We start from the raw sequence: 18,844 nt of genomic DNA, 5'->3' as shown, positions 1-18,844 counted from the left end.
TTAGATTGTGTGTGTGCGTGTATGGGGGGCAAGGAGATGCAGGAGTAAAGTGAGCTTTTAATTACCAGGGCAGAAGCAGATGTAGCAGAATGGTTCCCCCTCACTCTCTGACTGACACACACACACACACACACACACACACACACACACACACACACACACACACACACACACACACACACACACACACACACACACACACACACACACACACACACACACACACACACACACACACACACACACACACACAGCTGGAAATAATCATGTGTGTGCGTTAGTGCCGGGACCCTGTAGCATGTCGTTTTAAGCTACATTAAGCTCTTTCTTCTTTAATGCAATGTTTAGCTGTTAGTATAGTAAATCATCATCTCAGGCTTCCTTGAACCATTTCTGAAGTACACATCTCAAGATGGAAAGAGGAACATATATTCAGTATCATGCATAGGGTTAATTAACTCTATGCCTTACTTAAGAGTTAGTTGAGGGAGCTGGAAGAGAATGCTTCAATGCTTATTGTGAAAGCTATTTTCATCTTAGAAATCTCTGACTGTAGAAAGCTTAGGTTTTTCCTGAGCCAAACATCGATTTTCTGAAAAAAAAAACACAATTTATTTATAAATTGATTAGTTAATAAAAAATATTGCATTACTTACAGATTAATCCAATAATACACATTTGATCGTGTCGTATCAATATTAAGTAATGCAAGTGTGTCCCGGATGATGAAAAAAAAAAATGTACAAATAGTTTGATCCTTACCAAGAGCATTTCTTTATTTTGGTGTTTTCAAATACATTATTAGAACCCCCCCGCGCAAATTATTTTTCACCTGTAAAAAAAATAAAATAAAAAATGGATCAACCCGACATGTTCTCAGAAGACCACATGATGCAGAGTATAAAACAAATTCTCATCAAGAAAATGGTGCAAAACTTAAAAAAAGACACACAATGTCCCTGCACATATAAAAATAAATTAATACTTTATGTGTCCAGTCACCATTTATTCATCCGTCTGGTCCTAAGATTCACACACGCAAGCTGAGGCTTCATCGACTGTCCTTCACACCAGCCAATCACATTCACTTCTATGTACACGAGGGCCAATGAGAAAGATCTATGTACACTTAACGAGGTACAAACTGTGCCACTCAAATCCTCACCAACCCACCCAACACCCGTTAACAAATAGCTATCTACAGCCTCACCCCCCCCTACAGACAAACTCTCAAGTAGTTTCTGGCTTTCAAAACACACTACATTAGGTTTGTAGATCAAAGGTTTACAGCAAAGTTTGACTGTTGAGGTGTGAGAATAAATGAGGAACAACAAAAAAGGACTCAACACAGTAGTATAAAACATAAAATTGCAACACCAGCGGGCATTTCAAATATACCATTTTACGCCCGTTAACCAAACTCAAAATAAATAGAAAAGCACATTACAAAGTTGGCTCCGACATTAGAATGCAGCAGAAAAGGGTTTCCTGTGTTTTTCTTTTTTACAGGAACGGCACATTTTATTTGACACTCCCAAGTGTTCTGTATTCTGTTGCCGTGGCAACGCAGCTTAATTACCAGTAGCGCTCCGAGAGCGTGTTGAGTGACGGAGAAACAGGTACGAGGAAAAATAAATCCAGTCCGCCCCCCTCCTTTCTTTGGCCTCAGGCACTTGGGGTTTGGACCCTGATTGGCCAGTCCTGATTGCTATGGATTGTGATTGGCCGCTCTCGGCAGCCCTTAGGTCCCGATAGGCTGGTCCTGCGTTAGAGGTAGGTGCAGCAGGGGGCTTAATCAGGGAGATGCATCGCAATGCCTTTCCGCACGGAGCAAATGTAGTGTTGACTACCGACGGCTCCGTTTTTCTGCATAATTTCTCGCAACGATTCTGCCTTGTTGAACAAAGAATGCCGCCACAACGCGCGCCCCTTTTTCCCCACTGCTCTGAGTGAGCCCCCTGTATATCTGGCCTGCGAAGCAGACAGTCAACGCAAGGCTTCTGTGGTGTCCATATGAGGCTCGTCTCGGGTCAGTAATGGAGACAAGGAGAGAGGTAACAGCACTAGCTCATGGGGTATTTCCAACAAAGCCCCCGTCCCCCCCGCCCCAGCCACCCTCGTGTCCGTTTTACCGCCCCCTTTGAAAGCATAATAAAACTGCGGTGCGGGCGGGACAGATGTTGGAACATACATCCGTCACCTTTGTCTTCCGGGGAGCTTCAAAGTTTCTTGCTTGTCTTCTTGAGTGTGCTGGCTTGTGTGCGGCTGAGTGCACTAAATAACTACACTAGTTAGCGGAGGCCCCTGAGAGAGAGAGAGAGAGAGTTTATCAGCGAGAGAGACCCGGACGTCAAAGAACAACCAGAGTCTCAGAGGAGACGGCGGATAGGGAAGGAACACAGGGAGACTATCGACACGAAGGAGAAACAAAACCAAAACGAAAAGACGTCAGCGAAGGCGTGGCCTCCGCCGTCATGTCTTCTCCGTCTTGTCGGCGGTCAGCCGCGGCTTTGGGCCGCCGTCGGCGTGTGCGTGCTGCATCGCCAGGAAGGGGTTGGAGGTGATGCCCCCCGGGCCCCCCTGGGGGGCGGGCTGCAGGCCGCCGACTGGCAGCTGAGCTGAGGAAGAGGAGGAGGTGAGGGGCATCTGGGCGTGGATCTGCTGCAAGTCCTGCTGCTGCTGCATGAGCTGGTAGAGCAGCACCTGCTGCTGCTCCTGCAGGGAGGAGGAGGGGGGGGGGGGGGAGGTAAGTTGAGAAGAGAGGGGAAAGGTTGGGGGAGGGGGCAGGGGTGAGAGGAGAGAGGAGAGAACAGAGGGGAGGAATGACAAGAAAGGGTAGAGAGAGAGAAGACAGGGGTGAGAAGAGAGGGGACAAGAGGAAAGGAAGGATCGATGAGTGATTAGGTTGATGTCGAGGGCAGAATGGCTTCTTTGAGTTTGAACTGTGTGTGCGAGTGTGTGTGTGTGCGTTTGTGTTACCGCTGTTGGATGGGAGCTCAATAGTTGCTGGAGCTGATGATGCTGCAGCAGGAGTCTCTGCTGCTCAGACATCAGGCCGTGACGTGCCGAGCTGAGGACAACAACACACCACAGGTCACATGACCGCACTGAAGAGGAGTACACCACAGGTCACGTGACCACACTGAAGAGGAGTACACCACAGGTCGCATGACCCCACTGAAGAGGAGTACACCACAGGTCACATGACCCCACTGAAGAGGAGTACACCACAAGTCACATGACCCCACTGAAGGAGAGTACACCACAGGTCACATGACCCCACTGAAGAGGAGTACACCACAGGTCACATGACCACACTGAAGAGGAGTACACCACAGGTCACATGACCACACTGAAGAGGAGTACACCACAGGTCACATGACCACACTGAAGAGGAGTACACCACAGGTCACATGACCACACTGAAGAGTAGTACACCACAGGTCACATGACCACACTGAAGAGGAGTACACCACAGGTCACATGACCCCACTGAAGAGGAGTACACCACAGTTCACATGACCACACTGAAGAGGAGTACACCACAGGTCACATGACCACACTGAAGAGGAGTACACCACAGGTCACATGACCACACTGAAGAGGAGTACACCACAGGTCACATGACCACACTGAAGAGGAGTACACCACAGGTCACATGACCACACTGAAGAGGAGTACACCACAGGTCACATGACCACACTGAATAAGTCACATGACCACACTGGATAAAATTACACAGAAGGAAGTTGCATGACCACTGAAGATGATCTAGATTTCAAACATGGATAGCTGTGGCATGCGATTCAGCTCGTGAGCTTGACCACGAAAAAGACACTGATCTCATGTATCCGGCTTTTCAAGGTAAAAGGAGATCAATAGCGAAGTGAACGGGGAACTCTCATGCAAGTAAAATTCACTATTCCCATCTAATCGAATCTTGGAATGCACCAGAGACGCAGAGGAAAGGGAACGGAGGGAGCCGGAGCTGCGATGCTAAACTCACCTGTTCTTAGCAGTGGTCATGCTGCTGGGATCCCAGAACGCAAGCAGAGAAGGGAAAAGCAACACAAAGAACAGGGAACCGCCATCAGACTTTACTCAGAACACACAGAAACACCCAGAGAGAGGGAGGAGGGATTTAAATAACCACTGGTGATGGAGCATTCCTTTGGGCGAGATGCAGGTATGCCATCATGTAAGAGCAAGCGGCAGTCAACTGATCTGCCAGTGGGAGCAGATTTACTGTGAGTTTTGCAATCATAACAAAATCTAAAATGTGGTATTTGCGAGCGCCCGATCAACATGAAGCCCTGACACAGAGAGAAATAGAGATATCTATCTATCCATCCATCCATCCATATATATCTATATCTATATCTACATACACACACACACCCCTATATATACGAGGGATCCAACCTTTGAAGTGTGAGCTCTAATCAGTCAGTGATGCCGGCGCCCATCAGCTTACCTGGCGTTTCCCAGTCGGTAATTGAGGGGCCCCACGTCGACGCGAGGGGTGAGCCCCCCCTCGCGGCTCTGGATCACGCCATTCAGGCTTCCCACCTGGCCCCCCCCCAGGCCCGTGGCGACCGACGCTAGGCCGTTGAGCTGGGGCGGGCTCTGGGAGACCGAGGGCGGCGTGGAGAGGGAGGAGGTGGAGCCATTGCTGCTACGGCCGCCGCACGACGCACTGTCCTGGGGAGGGAGGGGGGGAGGGAGGGAGGGAGAGGTCAGGGACGATAGAAAGAGAGAGAACGAGAGAGAACGCAAGAGAGAACGAGAGAGAGAGAGAGTCAGAGAAAGAGAGAGAATGAGAAAACGAGGGTTGGGGAGAGAGACAGAGAGGAGGGGAGAGAGAAGGAGAGAGGGAAGAGAGGGACAGAGGCACAGTGTCATTTCTGTCATGTGCTGTTGAATTGATAGTCCACCATTCACCATTAGGCACGCCAGCGTTCGCCACTCTCTCTCTCTCTCTCTCTCTCTCTCTCTCTCATCGCTCTCCTGCTAACGGGAACGGGACCACGCGGCAACCTTGTTGACCCGCACAGAGAGAGGTCCTGTTTACAGTGGAGCCTAACTGGGTGCTGGGTGGGGGGTGGGGCGGGGAGGGGGGGGGCTGTCCTCACCTGAGCTGCCACGGGCAGAGACGAATCAGCGGCCCCCAGCTGTGATCCCTTCACGTCTGGAACACAGATTAATACTCATTTACATTAGGACCCCCCTGTGTGCCCTGGCTGTCGACGTGTGTGTGTGTGGGTATGCGTGCGGCAAAGTGTGTTAACGGTACTTTATTCTTATTTAACGGGACACTCAAACACAGTTATGAATGCCTGACTAGAACTGAATGTAAATGTGTGGTATGCATGTGAATGTTTTTTTTATAAATCTTGGGATCTCGCAATAGAGTGTGTGTGTGTGTGTGTGTGTGTGTGACTTTGTGTCTGTGTCTGTGTCTGTGTGTGTGTGTACCAGAGGACGCCGAGTGGGGGGTGAAAGGCACCGAGAGCTGTGCACTGAGGAGCTGCAGCCTCTCCTTCTTGACGGTCAGAGACCTGATCTGCTCCTCCAGCTGCTTGTTCTCCACCTGCAACTGGTGCAGGGACTTCAACATGGCCACCACTGAGAGAGAGACACCCAGACACAGAGAAAGAGAGTGAGAGAGTGAGAGACACACAGAGCGAGGAAGTGAGAGACAACGAGACATATAGAGCGAGGAAGAGAGAGAGACAGCGAGACACACAGAGGGACGAAGAGAGAGAGACATAAAGACATATATAAAGAGGAAGAGAGCGACACACAGAGCGAGCGAGAGAGAGAGAGACGGACACACAGATAGCGAGGAAGAGAGAGAGACACCGAGACACAGCGAGAAAGAGAGACACAGAGAGGTTTAGCACGAGAAAGGGAGTCAGAGAGACACCAACAGCCAGGGAGATATAGAGCGAGAAAGCGATAGAGACAGACACAGAGAGCGAGGAAGAGAGAGACAGACACAGAGAGCGAGGAAGAGAGAGACAGACACAGAGAGCGAGGAAGAGAGAGACAGACACAGAGAGCGAGGAAGAGAGAGACAGACACAGAGAGCGAGGAAGAGAGAGAGAGACACAGAGAGCGAGGAAGAGAGAGACAGACACAGAGAGCGAGGAAGAGAGAGACAGACACAGAGAGCGAGGAAGAGAGAGAGAGACACAGAGAGCGAGAGACACAGAGAGCGAGAGCGAGAGAGAGAGACAAAAAAATAACAAGAGCGTAAGTGAGAGTGACAAAGCTACAGCAACAGTCTATATATAAAACAAGCACACGGTGTGAGAGATACGGCCAGCGTTGATGCCAGAAAGGATGTTCTACTGTTGCCCCCCTGGGACTTATAAATGTTACGCTAATAAAACCCTTCCTCGAGGAGCTAGTGAGGCAGGGGCTACTTTTTCTATATAAAAATGCATCCCAGACACACACAGGACTGCTTGTTCAACCAAGTCACTTGACCTCAGAACGAGGGCAGCAGTGCCCGATCCAGGCATCAGATAGGGCACTACTGCCATACAAAAACAGGACTGTTGCATCAGGGATTAAAGACACATGATGATGAAAAATACAGAAATAAAGATGTTTAAAGCATTGAGGAAAATCAGAATCTCTGATTTTCCTTTGCTGGTTTGCAGCAGCACATATGTGGGTGTACCAACATATGACTGCATGTGTGTGCATATGCAAATGTATGTTTTTGCTCATTTTCTCAGACGGCTACATAACATGCCTGTGTGTGTGTGTGTGTGTGTGTGTGTGTGTGTGTGTGTGTGTGTGTGTGTGTGTGTGTGTGTGTGTGTGTGTGTGTGTGCTCTCTCTCACCATCTCCCTGCGCCTCCTGCTGCATGAGGAAGTTCTGGCCATCGCTCCACTGTCGCTCCAGAAGCTGCTCTATACTGGTGACCACCGGGGGCAGCGTGTCCCCACCACCACCACCACCGCCGCACCCCGCCCCCAGCATGCCCAGGCCCGGCCCCGACAATGACCCCGACGGGTCATAGCGGATCTGCAGGCCGCCAATGGGAGAGCTGTGTGTGTGAGAGAGAGAGAGCGAGAGCGAGAGCGAGAGCGAGAGCGAGAGCGAGAGCGAGAGAGAGAGAGAGAGAGGGTAGAGAGAGATAGAGGGGGGAGGGAGAGAGGAGGAAGGGCGTAGAGAATACAAAACAGACGGAAAAAAGCAAGCATGATATAAAATGATGAGTGAGGGAAGGGAGAAAGAGGGAGAAGCAGTGGGGAAAATGAGAGCGACGGCAGGGAGAAAAAGAGAGGTCAAAGAGGAGATTAACGACCTAACATAAATGTCAGACAACCATAGACACGGCTGGCTATAAAACGACATCAATTTGTTGTTACAGTGGGCGTTGATGAAAAGTAGCCAGCAAGACATCCCGTCTGGATGAGTACTTCAGAGGGAGAGAGAGAGGGCGAGTGAGAGACAGAGACCGAGACAGGGAGAGAGGGGGGCAGAAAAAGAGAGAGAGAGGGGGGCAGAAAAAGAGAGAGAGAGGGGGGCAGAGAAAGAGAAAGAGAGAGAGAGAGAGAGAGAGAGAGTGTGTGATAGAGACTAGTTATAATAAACTTGGCATGGATGGTGTTGTAAAATATATATAAGAAATTATGAATAAAAATGTATCGAATTTGAGGAGATTTGTGATCCAGACTATTAAACTCCCGCTTTTATTTATTTTATTTATTTATTTTTAGGCGAGAAGGAAAACCAGCGGGGGGGGGGGGGATTTTTTTCCTATTTGTATTTTCCGGTTGAGGTAATTATTCCAATACACCTGTTCTAGGAATTTCCACCCAACTACCTACAAAATATTTTCCTCCAGATATTACTATAGTTCTTATTATAAAATAGTCTATTTTCATTAATGTTACTCACAGCTGGCAAACAAGACAAAGACGCAGCATATTAAAATACATAACCAACCTCCATCTTAAACTGAACCAACATGCGCTGAAGGCACCGTCAATTATTCCCATCTTCATAGATCCACAAAACGTTCCCAGAGAGAAATGGGATGTGTGTGTATGTGCGTGCGACGCGAGTGAGAGAGAGAGATAGGGAAGGAGGTAGATGTAGGCTGGAGTTGTAACCATCAGACTTCCATGTCATGTCGTTCCATGGCAATCGACAAGGTTTTAAAAAGCGAGCGAGGAAGAAAGATCAAAGCACGGTGGACGATTTCCACATCCCAAAACACAACTCATGGTCGGGGCGAGCGAGGAGATCGCCTTTAGGGGTGAGAGAGAGGCAGAGTAATGTGTGTGTGTGTGTGTGTGTGTGTAGGAAGAAATGAGGGGCCAGCCGAGGGAAAAGACGAGGGTAGGGGGTGTTGGTGGGTGGGGGGCAGTGTGGAATGTAAATAGGGGCTCGCTCGCGAGGGAGAGAGCATCTGTGTGTGTGTGTGTGTGTGTGTGTGTGTGTGTGTGTGTGTGTGTGTGTGTGTGTGTGTGTGTGTGTGTGTGTGTGTGTGTGTGTGTGTGTGTGTGTGTGTGTGTGTGTGTGTGTGTGTGTGTGTGTGTGTGTGTGTGTGTGTGTGTGTGTGTGTACTCACCGCGGGGTGGTCTTGGGAGAAGCTCTTATGGAGAAGCCCTGGGCTCCAACACTACTGGTGCTGCCGTCTCCTGCCTCCTGGTCTAAACACACACACAAAATCAATGGCACATCTAAAACCGACGGCTCGGTGAGCTACTCACTCACCCTCTCTTTGTATCTCTGTTACACACGAGCCCTTATTCAAACTGCATGTGCTTCCCTACTCTTTCGCTTTCTCTCTGCATTCACCGATACTCTCTCTCTCCCACTTCTGCCCCACTCTCCTTGGGCCCCTGGCCAGACGCCTTTTTTCATTTTCCTCAGTGAGGGTAATGAATCACACATGCATACACACACAGACACACACACACTTACACAAACACCCATGTGCATCCAATGCAAGTGCACCCACACACACTTGCATACACTCAAACACAGATACAGCGCACCTCCCCGCATGCACACTCAACCCAAGCTTTTAGAGTCACCAGGTCAACACCCCACAGGCCAGAAGCCTAAATAACAGTTTCTGTCCCGCTCCCGGCCTCATGAACACTGTGCAGCGAGCAGCGGCTAACGCTACACACAGGCTAACACACGCGCACACACAGGCTAACACACAGAGGCTAACACACATGCCAACACCAGCGGTGCGCTTGCCTTGCTCTCCCAAGGAAAAAAAAAAACACATAAGAGTTGCTATCCTGATCACATGTGAGTGCACACAGACTGTCCACGGCTCACAATGTATCGCGTGGAGGACTATCGGGGCTCAACAGGAGCTATTAATCCAGGGTTTTGCCAATGGGGTGAAAAGGTTTCAGTTGGTTTCTAATGCAAATTGGCGTGTTGAAAGATCAGCATCTCAGCGCCATCTGCATGCAGTCACTCACAGCCCTGGTGGGTCGCATCTACACACACGTATCCACGTGCATTTGGTGTGTGTGTGTGTGTGTGTGTGTGTGTGTGTGTGTGTGTGTGTGTGTGTGTGTGTGTGTGTGTCATTAAGTGTGATTAGTGAGCTGACCCGCAGGTTGCAGGGGGGCTCTCTCTCTCTCTCTCTCTCTCTCTCTCACCCTAAACTCTCCCTCCAACTCTGTGTCCTGCAGAAGTCAACACTCTATCCCGCCACTTCCTCTGCCGCTCTATCCTATTCTGCATACTAAGACACGAACACACTGGAGCGCTCCAGCATTAGGCTTGTGAACGGCTGTGTGTGTGTGTGTGTGTGTGTGTGTGTGTGTGTGTGTGTGTGTGTGTGTGTGTGTGTGTGTGTGTGTGTGTGTGTGTGTGTGTGTGTGTGTGTGTGTGTGTGTGTGTGTGTGTGTGTGTGTGTGTGTGTGTAACTGGAGCTTAATGGGAGGAGCCTGTGACTACCACAACCAATGACCCTTGACCCCTCTGTGAGACCCAGGGGGCGTGACCCAGCCATTATCTCGCTCATTCTTGTTCTCCCGTTCGTTCGCTCACTCTCTCTCTCAGGCACAATACACACACACACACACACACACACACACACACACACACACACACACACACACACACACACACACACACACACACACACACACACACACACACACACACACACACACACACACACACACACACACACACACGCATATATACCTGCTGGTGTGGCTTCAGACTGGGCGATGAGTGCAGCCATTGCTGAATTTGGGTTAAGCCGGTTCCCAAACATATGGGAGGGAGCGAGGTTGAAAACAGACCCAGGCAGGCTGCTTACCTAGGGAGAGAGAGATAGAGCGAGACAGAGAAAAGGAGATAGGGAAGCGACAAATTCACATTAGAATAATGTCTTTATTATCCGTTTAGGAGATGGCCACAACATGTTATCATGGGAAGATGTTAATTATCCCAGATCAAAGAGCGGGAATATATTTAATCAACGTAGCTTTTTTTGGGGGTTGTAATTACTTAAGATTATTTTCTGCCAACTTGGCCCGGATGAAATGCAGGAAACATACACTTACTCTTCAAAGTAGATAAACAACGGCAATGCGCTCGCACCGCTATGGCTACGTGCAACTCACGCACACGCATATACCTCAGAGTGGCCGTGGCTCCAACACACTGGCATGCTGACAAAGTGCTTCTGATGCAGATAGTTTAATCCAATTAGAGCATTTCCCAAATAAGGGCGCTGGAGAGGGTGAGGTGGTTTGTTCACGGCATTCGTCATAAGAATTTGGCAATGTGCTGGCACGCCTTAACTTATACGGAGCGCAATGCTATTTTAACATTGTCCTGCCTTTGGGAATTCTAATTTAAAATGATGTTTACGTGAGACCGTTTGCGAGGATGTTTTTTTATTTTTTTTACTTTGTGGTGCAGCTCAACGTTTGGTTTATGTTGGCGTTGGGAACTACAGGAACCACTTAACATGAATACACCAACGCCCAGTCGCATGCGTGCCCTGATTAAATAGACGGATTGATTTATGCTGTCATTCTATAGCGATTTTATTAATCAACTCCTCGCGACACCGTGTTACTAACACAGATCATATAATTAATGCTCACATCTCAGTTATTTGTCATGTGTGCAATGGGCATTGTAATATTACAATAGCAAATTTATGACCCACACACGTGTGTGTGTGTGTGTGTGTGTGTGTGTGTGTGTGTGTGTGTGTGTGTGTGTGTGTGTGTGTGTGTGTGTGTGTGTGTGTGTGTGTGTGTGTGTGTGTGTGTGTGTGTGTGTGTGTGTGTGTGTGTGTGTGTATATAAATATATATGCATGGGCAAATACATATATATGCGCGTGTGTGAATATACATATACACATGTACACATATTATGCGTTGATAAAATATATATATAAACATAAATAAAATATATTGTATGTAAATATATAAATCCATATAAGATATATATTATATATACACATACATGTAAAAAAATAATATATAAACACACGCGTGTTACATATATAATAAAGAAATAATACTGACAAAAGACTCTTATTAAACACTAAACCCACACACACACACACACACACGCACACAAAAAACCGACGTTCAATAAAAGGTGAATACCATGTACGATTGTGTTGACTATTTAGTTACTCTAATTCCAAAACTATAGAAATAGAACACATTTGATAGAGAAAGCCAGAGAAATATAGATAACTCATGCTACAATAACACTCCCACCCATGTTAAATGTGAAGGCGGATCCTTACCCTGCCCTTATTCCATTTATTTCACCGATGACTTTGGCTCAGTTTCAAAAGCCTCACACCTCGCCTCCCCCTCTCCTCTCCCTCTCTCTCTCACTGTCCTCCCACCATCCCTCTCAATACCCCAGTCCCTCCCACTTTCTCGCCAACATTCATTTTTCATTTTCATTCATTTTTCATTCCCGAGTCATTCCCGAGTCATTCCCCTTTACACACTCGTCTCTGTCACGCACACACACCATCTCTCTTCCCTCTAATGGGCAGTCGGCCAGCAGTTTGCTTGTGGACTGAAAATAGCAAATGGCTGCTCCGTCTCACTGTCTCGTGCACAGGTGCACGGACGTATTTGCACACACACACACACACACACACACACACACACACACACACACACACACACACACACACACACACACACACACACACACACACACACACACACACACACACACACACACACACACACACAAAGACACACCAACACACACGCACTAAACAGAAGACGCGGGGAGCCCGTCTTACAGGGTTGCATAATTTCCGGGGACATGATTTCGGCGCGAGTGGCCCAGATGCCCGGAGGCGTTCCCACACATTCAGGACTTTAAAGACACGTTTTGGTCGATCCGGAGCGACAAGAAGAGGGGAGAAAGAAAACAGCTCGCTCTGTCTAACTGTCTTCCCCGCTCTCCCTCAAACATCTCACCACCCCTTCAATTACCCATCTCTTTCAAACCCTTTACCCCCTTTCTCCCGCGCAGTAGCACACACACACACACACACACACACACACGCTGCAAGAGAGGGGCTAAGTCCTCTATACGTGCTGTAAATAGCGTGATATCCCATGCTTTCCTGGGCCTCCCCTTCTCTGTACTATGGGGGGTGGGGTGGGGGGGGGGGGGGGGTGGCTATGGGCCTCGGGACGCAAGATTCAAGACATGAGTACACCCCCACCCCCATCATCCCCACTGTGGCGCTTGTCAGATGACATCACATCACGGGACAAGGGATGGAGAAAGAGAGGAGTTGGTAGTTCTGAAACAAGAGAGAAAGAGGAGAGCGAGAGAGCAAAGGGCGCAAAAGATATCGAAAGGGTGGTGTGTGTGTGTGTGTGTGTGTGTGTGTGTGTGTGTGTGTGTGTGTGTGTGTGTGTGTGTGTGTGTGTGTGTGTGTGTGTGTGTGTGTGTGTGTGTGTGTGTGTGTGTGTGTGTGTGCGCGCGCGCGCTGGACAGGGGAGAGAAATGAACGGCGCTGGACAGAGAGGGATCTCTGGGCCAGTAGTGAAAGAGGACAGGCTCACAGGGGTCGCGGTTTGAAGATGTGGGGGGGCCAGGGTGATTACCAGAGGGGCTTCAACTTTAGGAGAGTAACCGTGGGGACCGCTACAAGGGGAGGGGGGGGTAGTGACGGTGCTCTCCCCTTTGGATGAACGCAATCCGACAATACATGAGAAATAACCACAAAGACCTCTGAAAGCTTGTTTTTAGACGCTGAGACAACTACATCGCTCACAACTTATCATCCATTAATCTATTCACGAAACATAATATTAAACAAAGAATAAATCTGTGAATATAAAAATTCTAACTATTATACCCTTAATTCTGGCCTTCAGTTTAAGGTCATTCTGTACACCTGTTTGAATACCTGGAATGGACATGATGTTATTCAGGAATTAAGTGTGCCATTTTGAATGTGCAATACCCATTTGTCTGCTATAGAACATTTCAGCTTTGTGGCATTATTTTGTTCAAAACCATTTTCAGTAAAAAAATTAAATAAAAAGCTAGTGGGCATGATTAAACTCATCAGCCATTAAATGAATGGAGGCCGATAATGACATCTAGTAAGAAGCGAATGGACCCAGTAAATTACAGCTGGAAATGAAATGGGTGGGGGGGGGGGAGAGATTTAATTCAAAAAGAGACCTTCCACAGACCTTGCAGTGTACCTGTGGAAGGTATGCGCACACGCACACACGCAAACGCACACACACACACACGCACGCACAATGGTGCGGCACAATCGGAGGGATTCGGTTAGATATACGCGTTCCCTGAGTTGGGCGGTGTTGCGGTGCCAAGATTGATACCAACGATGGTGGTTAGTTTGAAATGGAGGCACGCGGCTCCGTCCATGAGCAAAAACAACAAAAAGAAAAATAGAAATTTGCATCGGTATCCATACCCGAGAAACATGTAAATGTGAAGGTGTGCGCGCGTGTGCGACTCACATGTGTTGACGCTGTGGTGGTTAGAGGTGCGGTGGCCATAAAGGGCGAGGGCGGGGCCAGGGAGGGGGCAGGCGTCTGTTGCTGGGCCAAATCCGAATTGGCTCCGCCCATGGCGCCCAGTCCGGTCACAGACGACAACCCATCGCCGATGGAGAACGCACCTGAGAGGCAGAGGAATAGGTAAAGATCACGCCCCTTCACAAGGGTGTGCACTCAGAAATGCTTTTTTCGTTGTGCGTTAATGGCACCTTGTGTTCACAATATGTGCAATTTGGTTTGTTCAGAACTGTGGAATCTATAATACCTTTTTCTTACTAGGGTTTTTTTGAATTATTATATTATTATTTGACTATAATTGTGAAATGATCGGTTGTTGTATTGGCATCAGCCATGAGAAAGAGATAAATATCGGTTACTGTTTTTTGGTCCAAACATACAATATTGTTGCATCTCTTATTATAAAAGGAGGACATTCTTTAAAAATCTAAATGGCATGCAAGATAGGAATTAGAATTACTGGAAATGCTTCTTATTTCCGTGCTATAAACAAACAAATAGGCAAGCATGTATATTAAATGTATAGTATAGGTTTTCTACTGTTTATATACCAGGGTAAGCAACAAAGTCAGCTCAGGCTCAGACTCAGACTCAGAATAAAAGGAGAATCAACAGCGATACGAACGTGGCCACTGGCGCTGTGCCCCCATTCTTGCTGTCGGACCATATTAATAAACTGTCCCATATTTACAGTTTAACAAACAGCTGTTATAATACAGAGGCTGCCTATGCACCATTCAACACCCCGCCAAGCATTCTACCCAAACACATTTAGCTACACAATTAATTTTCTTTCTCTTCCTTTTCTCCATTGCCCTCTGTCTCTCTTTCTCCCACTCACACACATCCAATCTTTCATCTCCCTCTCTCTCTCTCTCTCTCTCTCTCCCGGCCTCTCCCCAGACGCCCCCTCCCTGTCCCCTTTAACCAGGGATAAGCCCTGCCCCTGCACCCCTTTTGACCCCATGAGGGGAGAGGGTGGAAGGAGGCCCCTCAGCCCCACAAAGGCCTGAATGGCTCAGGGCACTGCACATTCACTGGGGGAACAAGAGCGCTTTGTACCACAGCGATTGGGGAGGGTCGGGGGGGGGGGGGGGGGGGGGGGGGGGGGGGGGGGGGGGGGGGGGAAGAGAGAGGGAGAGAGAGAGAGAGAAGGAGAGAGAGTGAGAAAGAGGGGGAGATAAAATGAGAGATTGAAAGAGGAAGATAAAGAGGAGAGGGGGGAGAGAGAGAGAGAGAGAGAGAGAGGAGAGGAGAGGAGAGGAGAGGAGAGACTGATGACTAATATCCACTCACAGGTGCCCACATAAACTACACACACTATGTGGGCTGATAAGCATATTGTATCGTAGTTGTGTGGCCGCATTGTAGCGCCAGGGCGCCGAGGCTGGCGACCGGCCGCTGGGTGATGTCATGGTTGAGCACGCACGTGCCCATGTTGTCGGTCAGAACGGAAGCCCAACTCAGAGTTAAAGCGAAAAAAAGCAAGGACTCTCGCTGCCCCAGTTGGCGCAGTATAAGCAATACTAAACTCATACAGGCGTAAGTTTCTGTGAAACTATGTATCATGGTACCATCGATGCAACCCACCAAAAAAAAAAAAGAAAAACACCCACAAACTGGAGATGAACCAGAAATGGAACCGGAACGACATGAGCACCATGGCGGGCATGGGCTCCTGCAGCTGGAAGTCTGGGCCTGTCTTTAGGAGATCAATAGGGTGGATCCCAGGGGATCAGACCTGCGGTGGTGCCCTGACCGCGTCTCCCCTCTCCATCTGGCCGGGCAGCTCTTCCCGTCCAACTCATTAGCTATTGGAAGGTGTTGAACATGCACCTGCATCTGCCAGCTTTAAAAGTCAACCTGGCCTCTTTCTGATAAACAGGAATTCTATAATTTTCCTCTAAAGTAAAGTGTAAAATCTATGCCGAACTCAAATATTTTTTGTTCCCAATGCAGTTTTTGGTACTAGGAACTATACAATCTACAAGCAGCCAAGAATTTTCTTTTTTTTTTTCCTTATACAATGATCTGTTAACCTACAATCTTTTGATTGAACTGCAACATTAAGCAGCAAATGTTTGTAATTTTTACTTGATAGAATACTTTAAAGGATTTATCGAATATCAGAATTTTCCATTAATAATCAGAGGTTCGATTTATCGATGAATCGACTATTCTTCGTTTTCAAATTCAAAGTAAATTTAAAAATAATAACTCAAATAAATATTTTTTCTGCAATTTAGACAAATTGCTTTGTGTTTTAGGCTTTGTGATAAATATAGTTTGAGTCTCTCTGATGAACAACATCTTACTTATAAACGAGGATCTGTTGCCTTAGTGACGTCAAAGCTCTTGACAAGTGCTGTTGATGGAGACGAGAACGCGGGAAAACACACCAAAAAAATACTTTCTGTGGCTAGTCTCAAAAGTGGCATCACTAAATTGTGCAAAATAAAATCTATTTATAACATGGCAAATTAATGACAACAGTAATCCTCCAGCAGCCCAAAACAACAACACATTTCATTCGAACACTAGATTTACTGAAAACCGATGCATTGAATTTGCTTTGTGTAACTTTGGCTTTACCTACTATTCTTTCCTTACCCCCCCCACGCTGTCCCCCACGCACACACACCCCAAACTTTCCAACCCTGGCCTAACAGATTACCTCCCTCCATGGGCTGTCCCGTCACCACCGCCGTCGCCCAGCGAGCCAGAGCTTACCCATCTGTGACCCCCAGCATTGTCAAACATTAACCTGGCCCGCATCTAACCCCCTGCTGCTGCTGCTGCCCCCCACCCACTAGCACCTATCTATCAGGCCCCGCTATCCATCCATCCGTCCACACTATGGAGACTCCACACAGGATGGGATGGGATGGGGAGGGGGTAGGAGATAAAGACGACAGCAGTCTCCCCATTACTGCCCTGCATTAACCCCTGGCTAAATATTTACAGTTGGGAGGAGAATGTACCATATATACACAGGGGGATGTGCGCGCACACGCACACGCACGCACACACACCCCTAGCTATGGGGACGGTCGCCCGTAGCTTAGGCGAGGTTAAAACACGACAAAGAAAGATGGCTCGAAACTACTGCTAGGCAAAACTCTTCATAACAAATTCTGAGCACACTTGGAGCACCAATAGCATTTTTGCAATCAGAGCGCTCAAGTTTTTGTTAATCTATTGATTAAAGATTTTGGAAATTTCCTTTTAAAGTTTAAATCTCATTTCACATGCATGTGCGCGTGTGTTTGCGCGTGCGCGTGTGTTATGTTTGCAGCATGGGCTATAAATACAAGTGATCATTCTACGCTTTAAAATGGTGCGCTATTAAACTGAAAGATATATAAAAAAAAAAAAAAAAAGACATCTAAACACAATAAAAAAAGTAACATAAGAACAACGACAATACAATCCTACATTGCAAACAGCCAATTTTCCAACGCCTCCTATGAATATGAGTAAGGTAGACACACGGAGGAATAACTAAACACAAAGTCAAGTGCCTGGAGGCCCAGGCACCGGCAGCCTATAGAAACACACGCGACAGCAGACTAATCAAGCATTTGGTTTTCTCTTCGCTATTCCTTTGATAACATGCAAATCGCGCTGCGTTTTATTGCAATTTATTCCAAACATTGTGTGGTTTAGCGGCCACTTCTCAGACGAATGATACCACAGCACCAGGTTGAGGAGCAGTGTAGGGGACAAGGCATGGTAAATCACATCGTTAGTCATGTTGTTGTCAATTGTGTTACTAATGTATACTTCTGAAAATAATAAAATAATTAATTTAAAACTACTCAATTAATGTGCTATGATGGTCCCTCATTTTGATTAGCATGTAGCAGTACAGTAGACTCCCAAATGGCTTCACACACACACACACACACACACACACACACACACACACACACACACACACACACACACACACACACACACACACACACACACACACACACACACACACACACACACACACACACACACACACACACACGCACGCTCCAGAGTGCCCACAAAACATCTGTGCCAAATAGCTCTGGTCATATTTCATTGTCAACATTATCCCTTCCCTTTTCCCTTCGAAACTCATTAGGTGATACATTCATAAATTAACGAATCATTCATTCAGACTACCTAACTTAATACCACGCATGTTCCGCCCCCCTTCGTCTGGGACCTAAGCCGAGGAACAGAATGAAATTCACAGAAAAAAAAAAAAAAAAAACATAACTAAAGACTTGCTAATAATCGAGAATATGGTAGGGTTTCATTAGCCGGCATTTACCGGCAATTGGCCGCCAAAAAATGGACAGTATTTTTTTCCCCCTTTTATTAATTATCATTAAGGTATTAAATAGAGTAACGCAAATTTGCAATACAAAAATGTGTGACAATATTTGAAGTTTTCTCTGAGCATACATTGACTGGCGAATTGTCAGTGCGCAACTAAATGCGTATGCCTATTGCCTATGTGTGTAACAGTATGCGTAACTGAATGCATAGACTACTATTGTCCTCCTGAGACGTCACGGCAATCAAACAAAGCCCTTTGTTGCCATAGCCTACAGGTGCTTCCACAACTGAGCTGTCTGGTACGTTTACATTTACTATGGAGCATTTCCCCCACATAGTATGGTGAGATTAGGGTGATGGGAACACTCATTTGAACTCCGGAGCAAGCCAAACAAACAAGTGTTTGTTTACAATGCTGGGTTAGCCTGACAAAGTCCAGTGTGACGCGAACCGAATTAAAG

General features: G+C 47.4%; 1 protein-coding gene across 3 annotated transcripts in view; it reads right to left on the bottom strand.

The window, feature by feature from the left end:
- Positions 1-286: 286 nt before the first annotated feature.
- The window catches only part of mllt10 (MLLT10 histone lysine methyltransferase DOT1L cofactor), a 39,658-nt gene continuing 21,100 nt past the window's right edge, over positions 287-18,844 (bottom strand). Inside the window, exons 11-20 of one of the 3 annotated variants that reach the window (XM_056584024.1) lie at positions 14,010-14,170; positions 10,205-10,322; positions 8,595-8,676; positions 6,856-7,061; positions 5,476-5,625; positions 5,133-5,188; positions 4,475-4,701; positions 4,007-4,030; positions 2,980-3,070; positions 287-2,715 (exon numbers count right to left, since the gene is read on the bottom strand). In XM_056584024.1, the coding sequence (XP_056439999.1) occupies positions 2,473-2,715; positions 2,980-3,070; positions 4,007-4,030; positions 4,475-4,701; positions 5,133-5,188; positions 5,476-5,625; positions 6,856-7,061; positions 8,595-8,676; positions 10,205-10,322; positions 14,010-14,170 (1,358 nt within the window). In that variant the 3' untranslated portion in view covers positions 287-2,472. The remainder of the gene's footprint in view (positions 2,716-2,979; positions 3,071-4,006; positions 4,031-4,474; positions 4,702-5,132; positions 5,189-5,475; positions 5,626-6,855; positions 7,062-8,594; positions 8,677-10,204; positions 10,323-14,009; positions 14,171-18,844) is intronic. The other 2 variants (XM_056584025.1, XM_056584026.1) reach the window with 2 other exon arrangements.

This window comes from Gadus chalcogrammus, chromosome 23, assembly GCF_026213295.1.
Source record: "Gadus chalcogrammus isolate NIFS_2021 chromosome 23, NIFS_Gcha_1.0, whole genome shotgun sequence".
Taxonomy (NCBI): domain Eukaryota; kingdom Metazoa; phylum Chordata; class Actinopteri; order Gadiformes; family Gadidae; genus Gadus; species Gadus chalcogrammus.
This window is presented reverse-complemented; position numbering and strand designations above follow the sequence as displayed.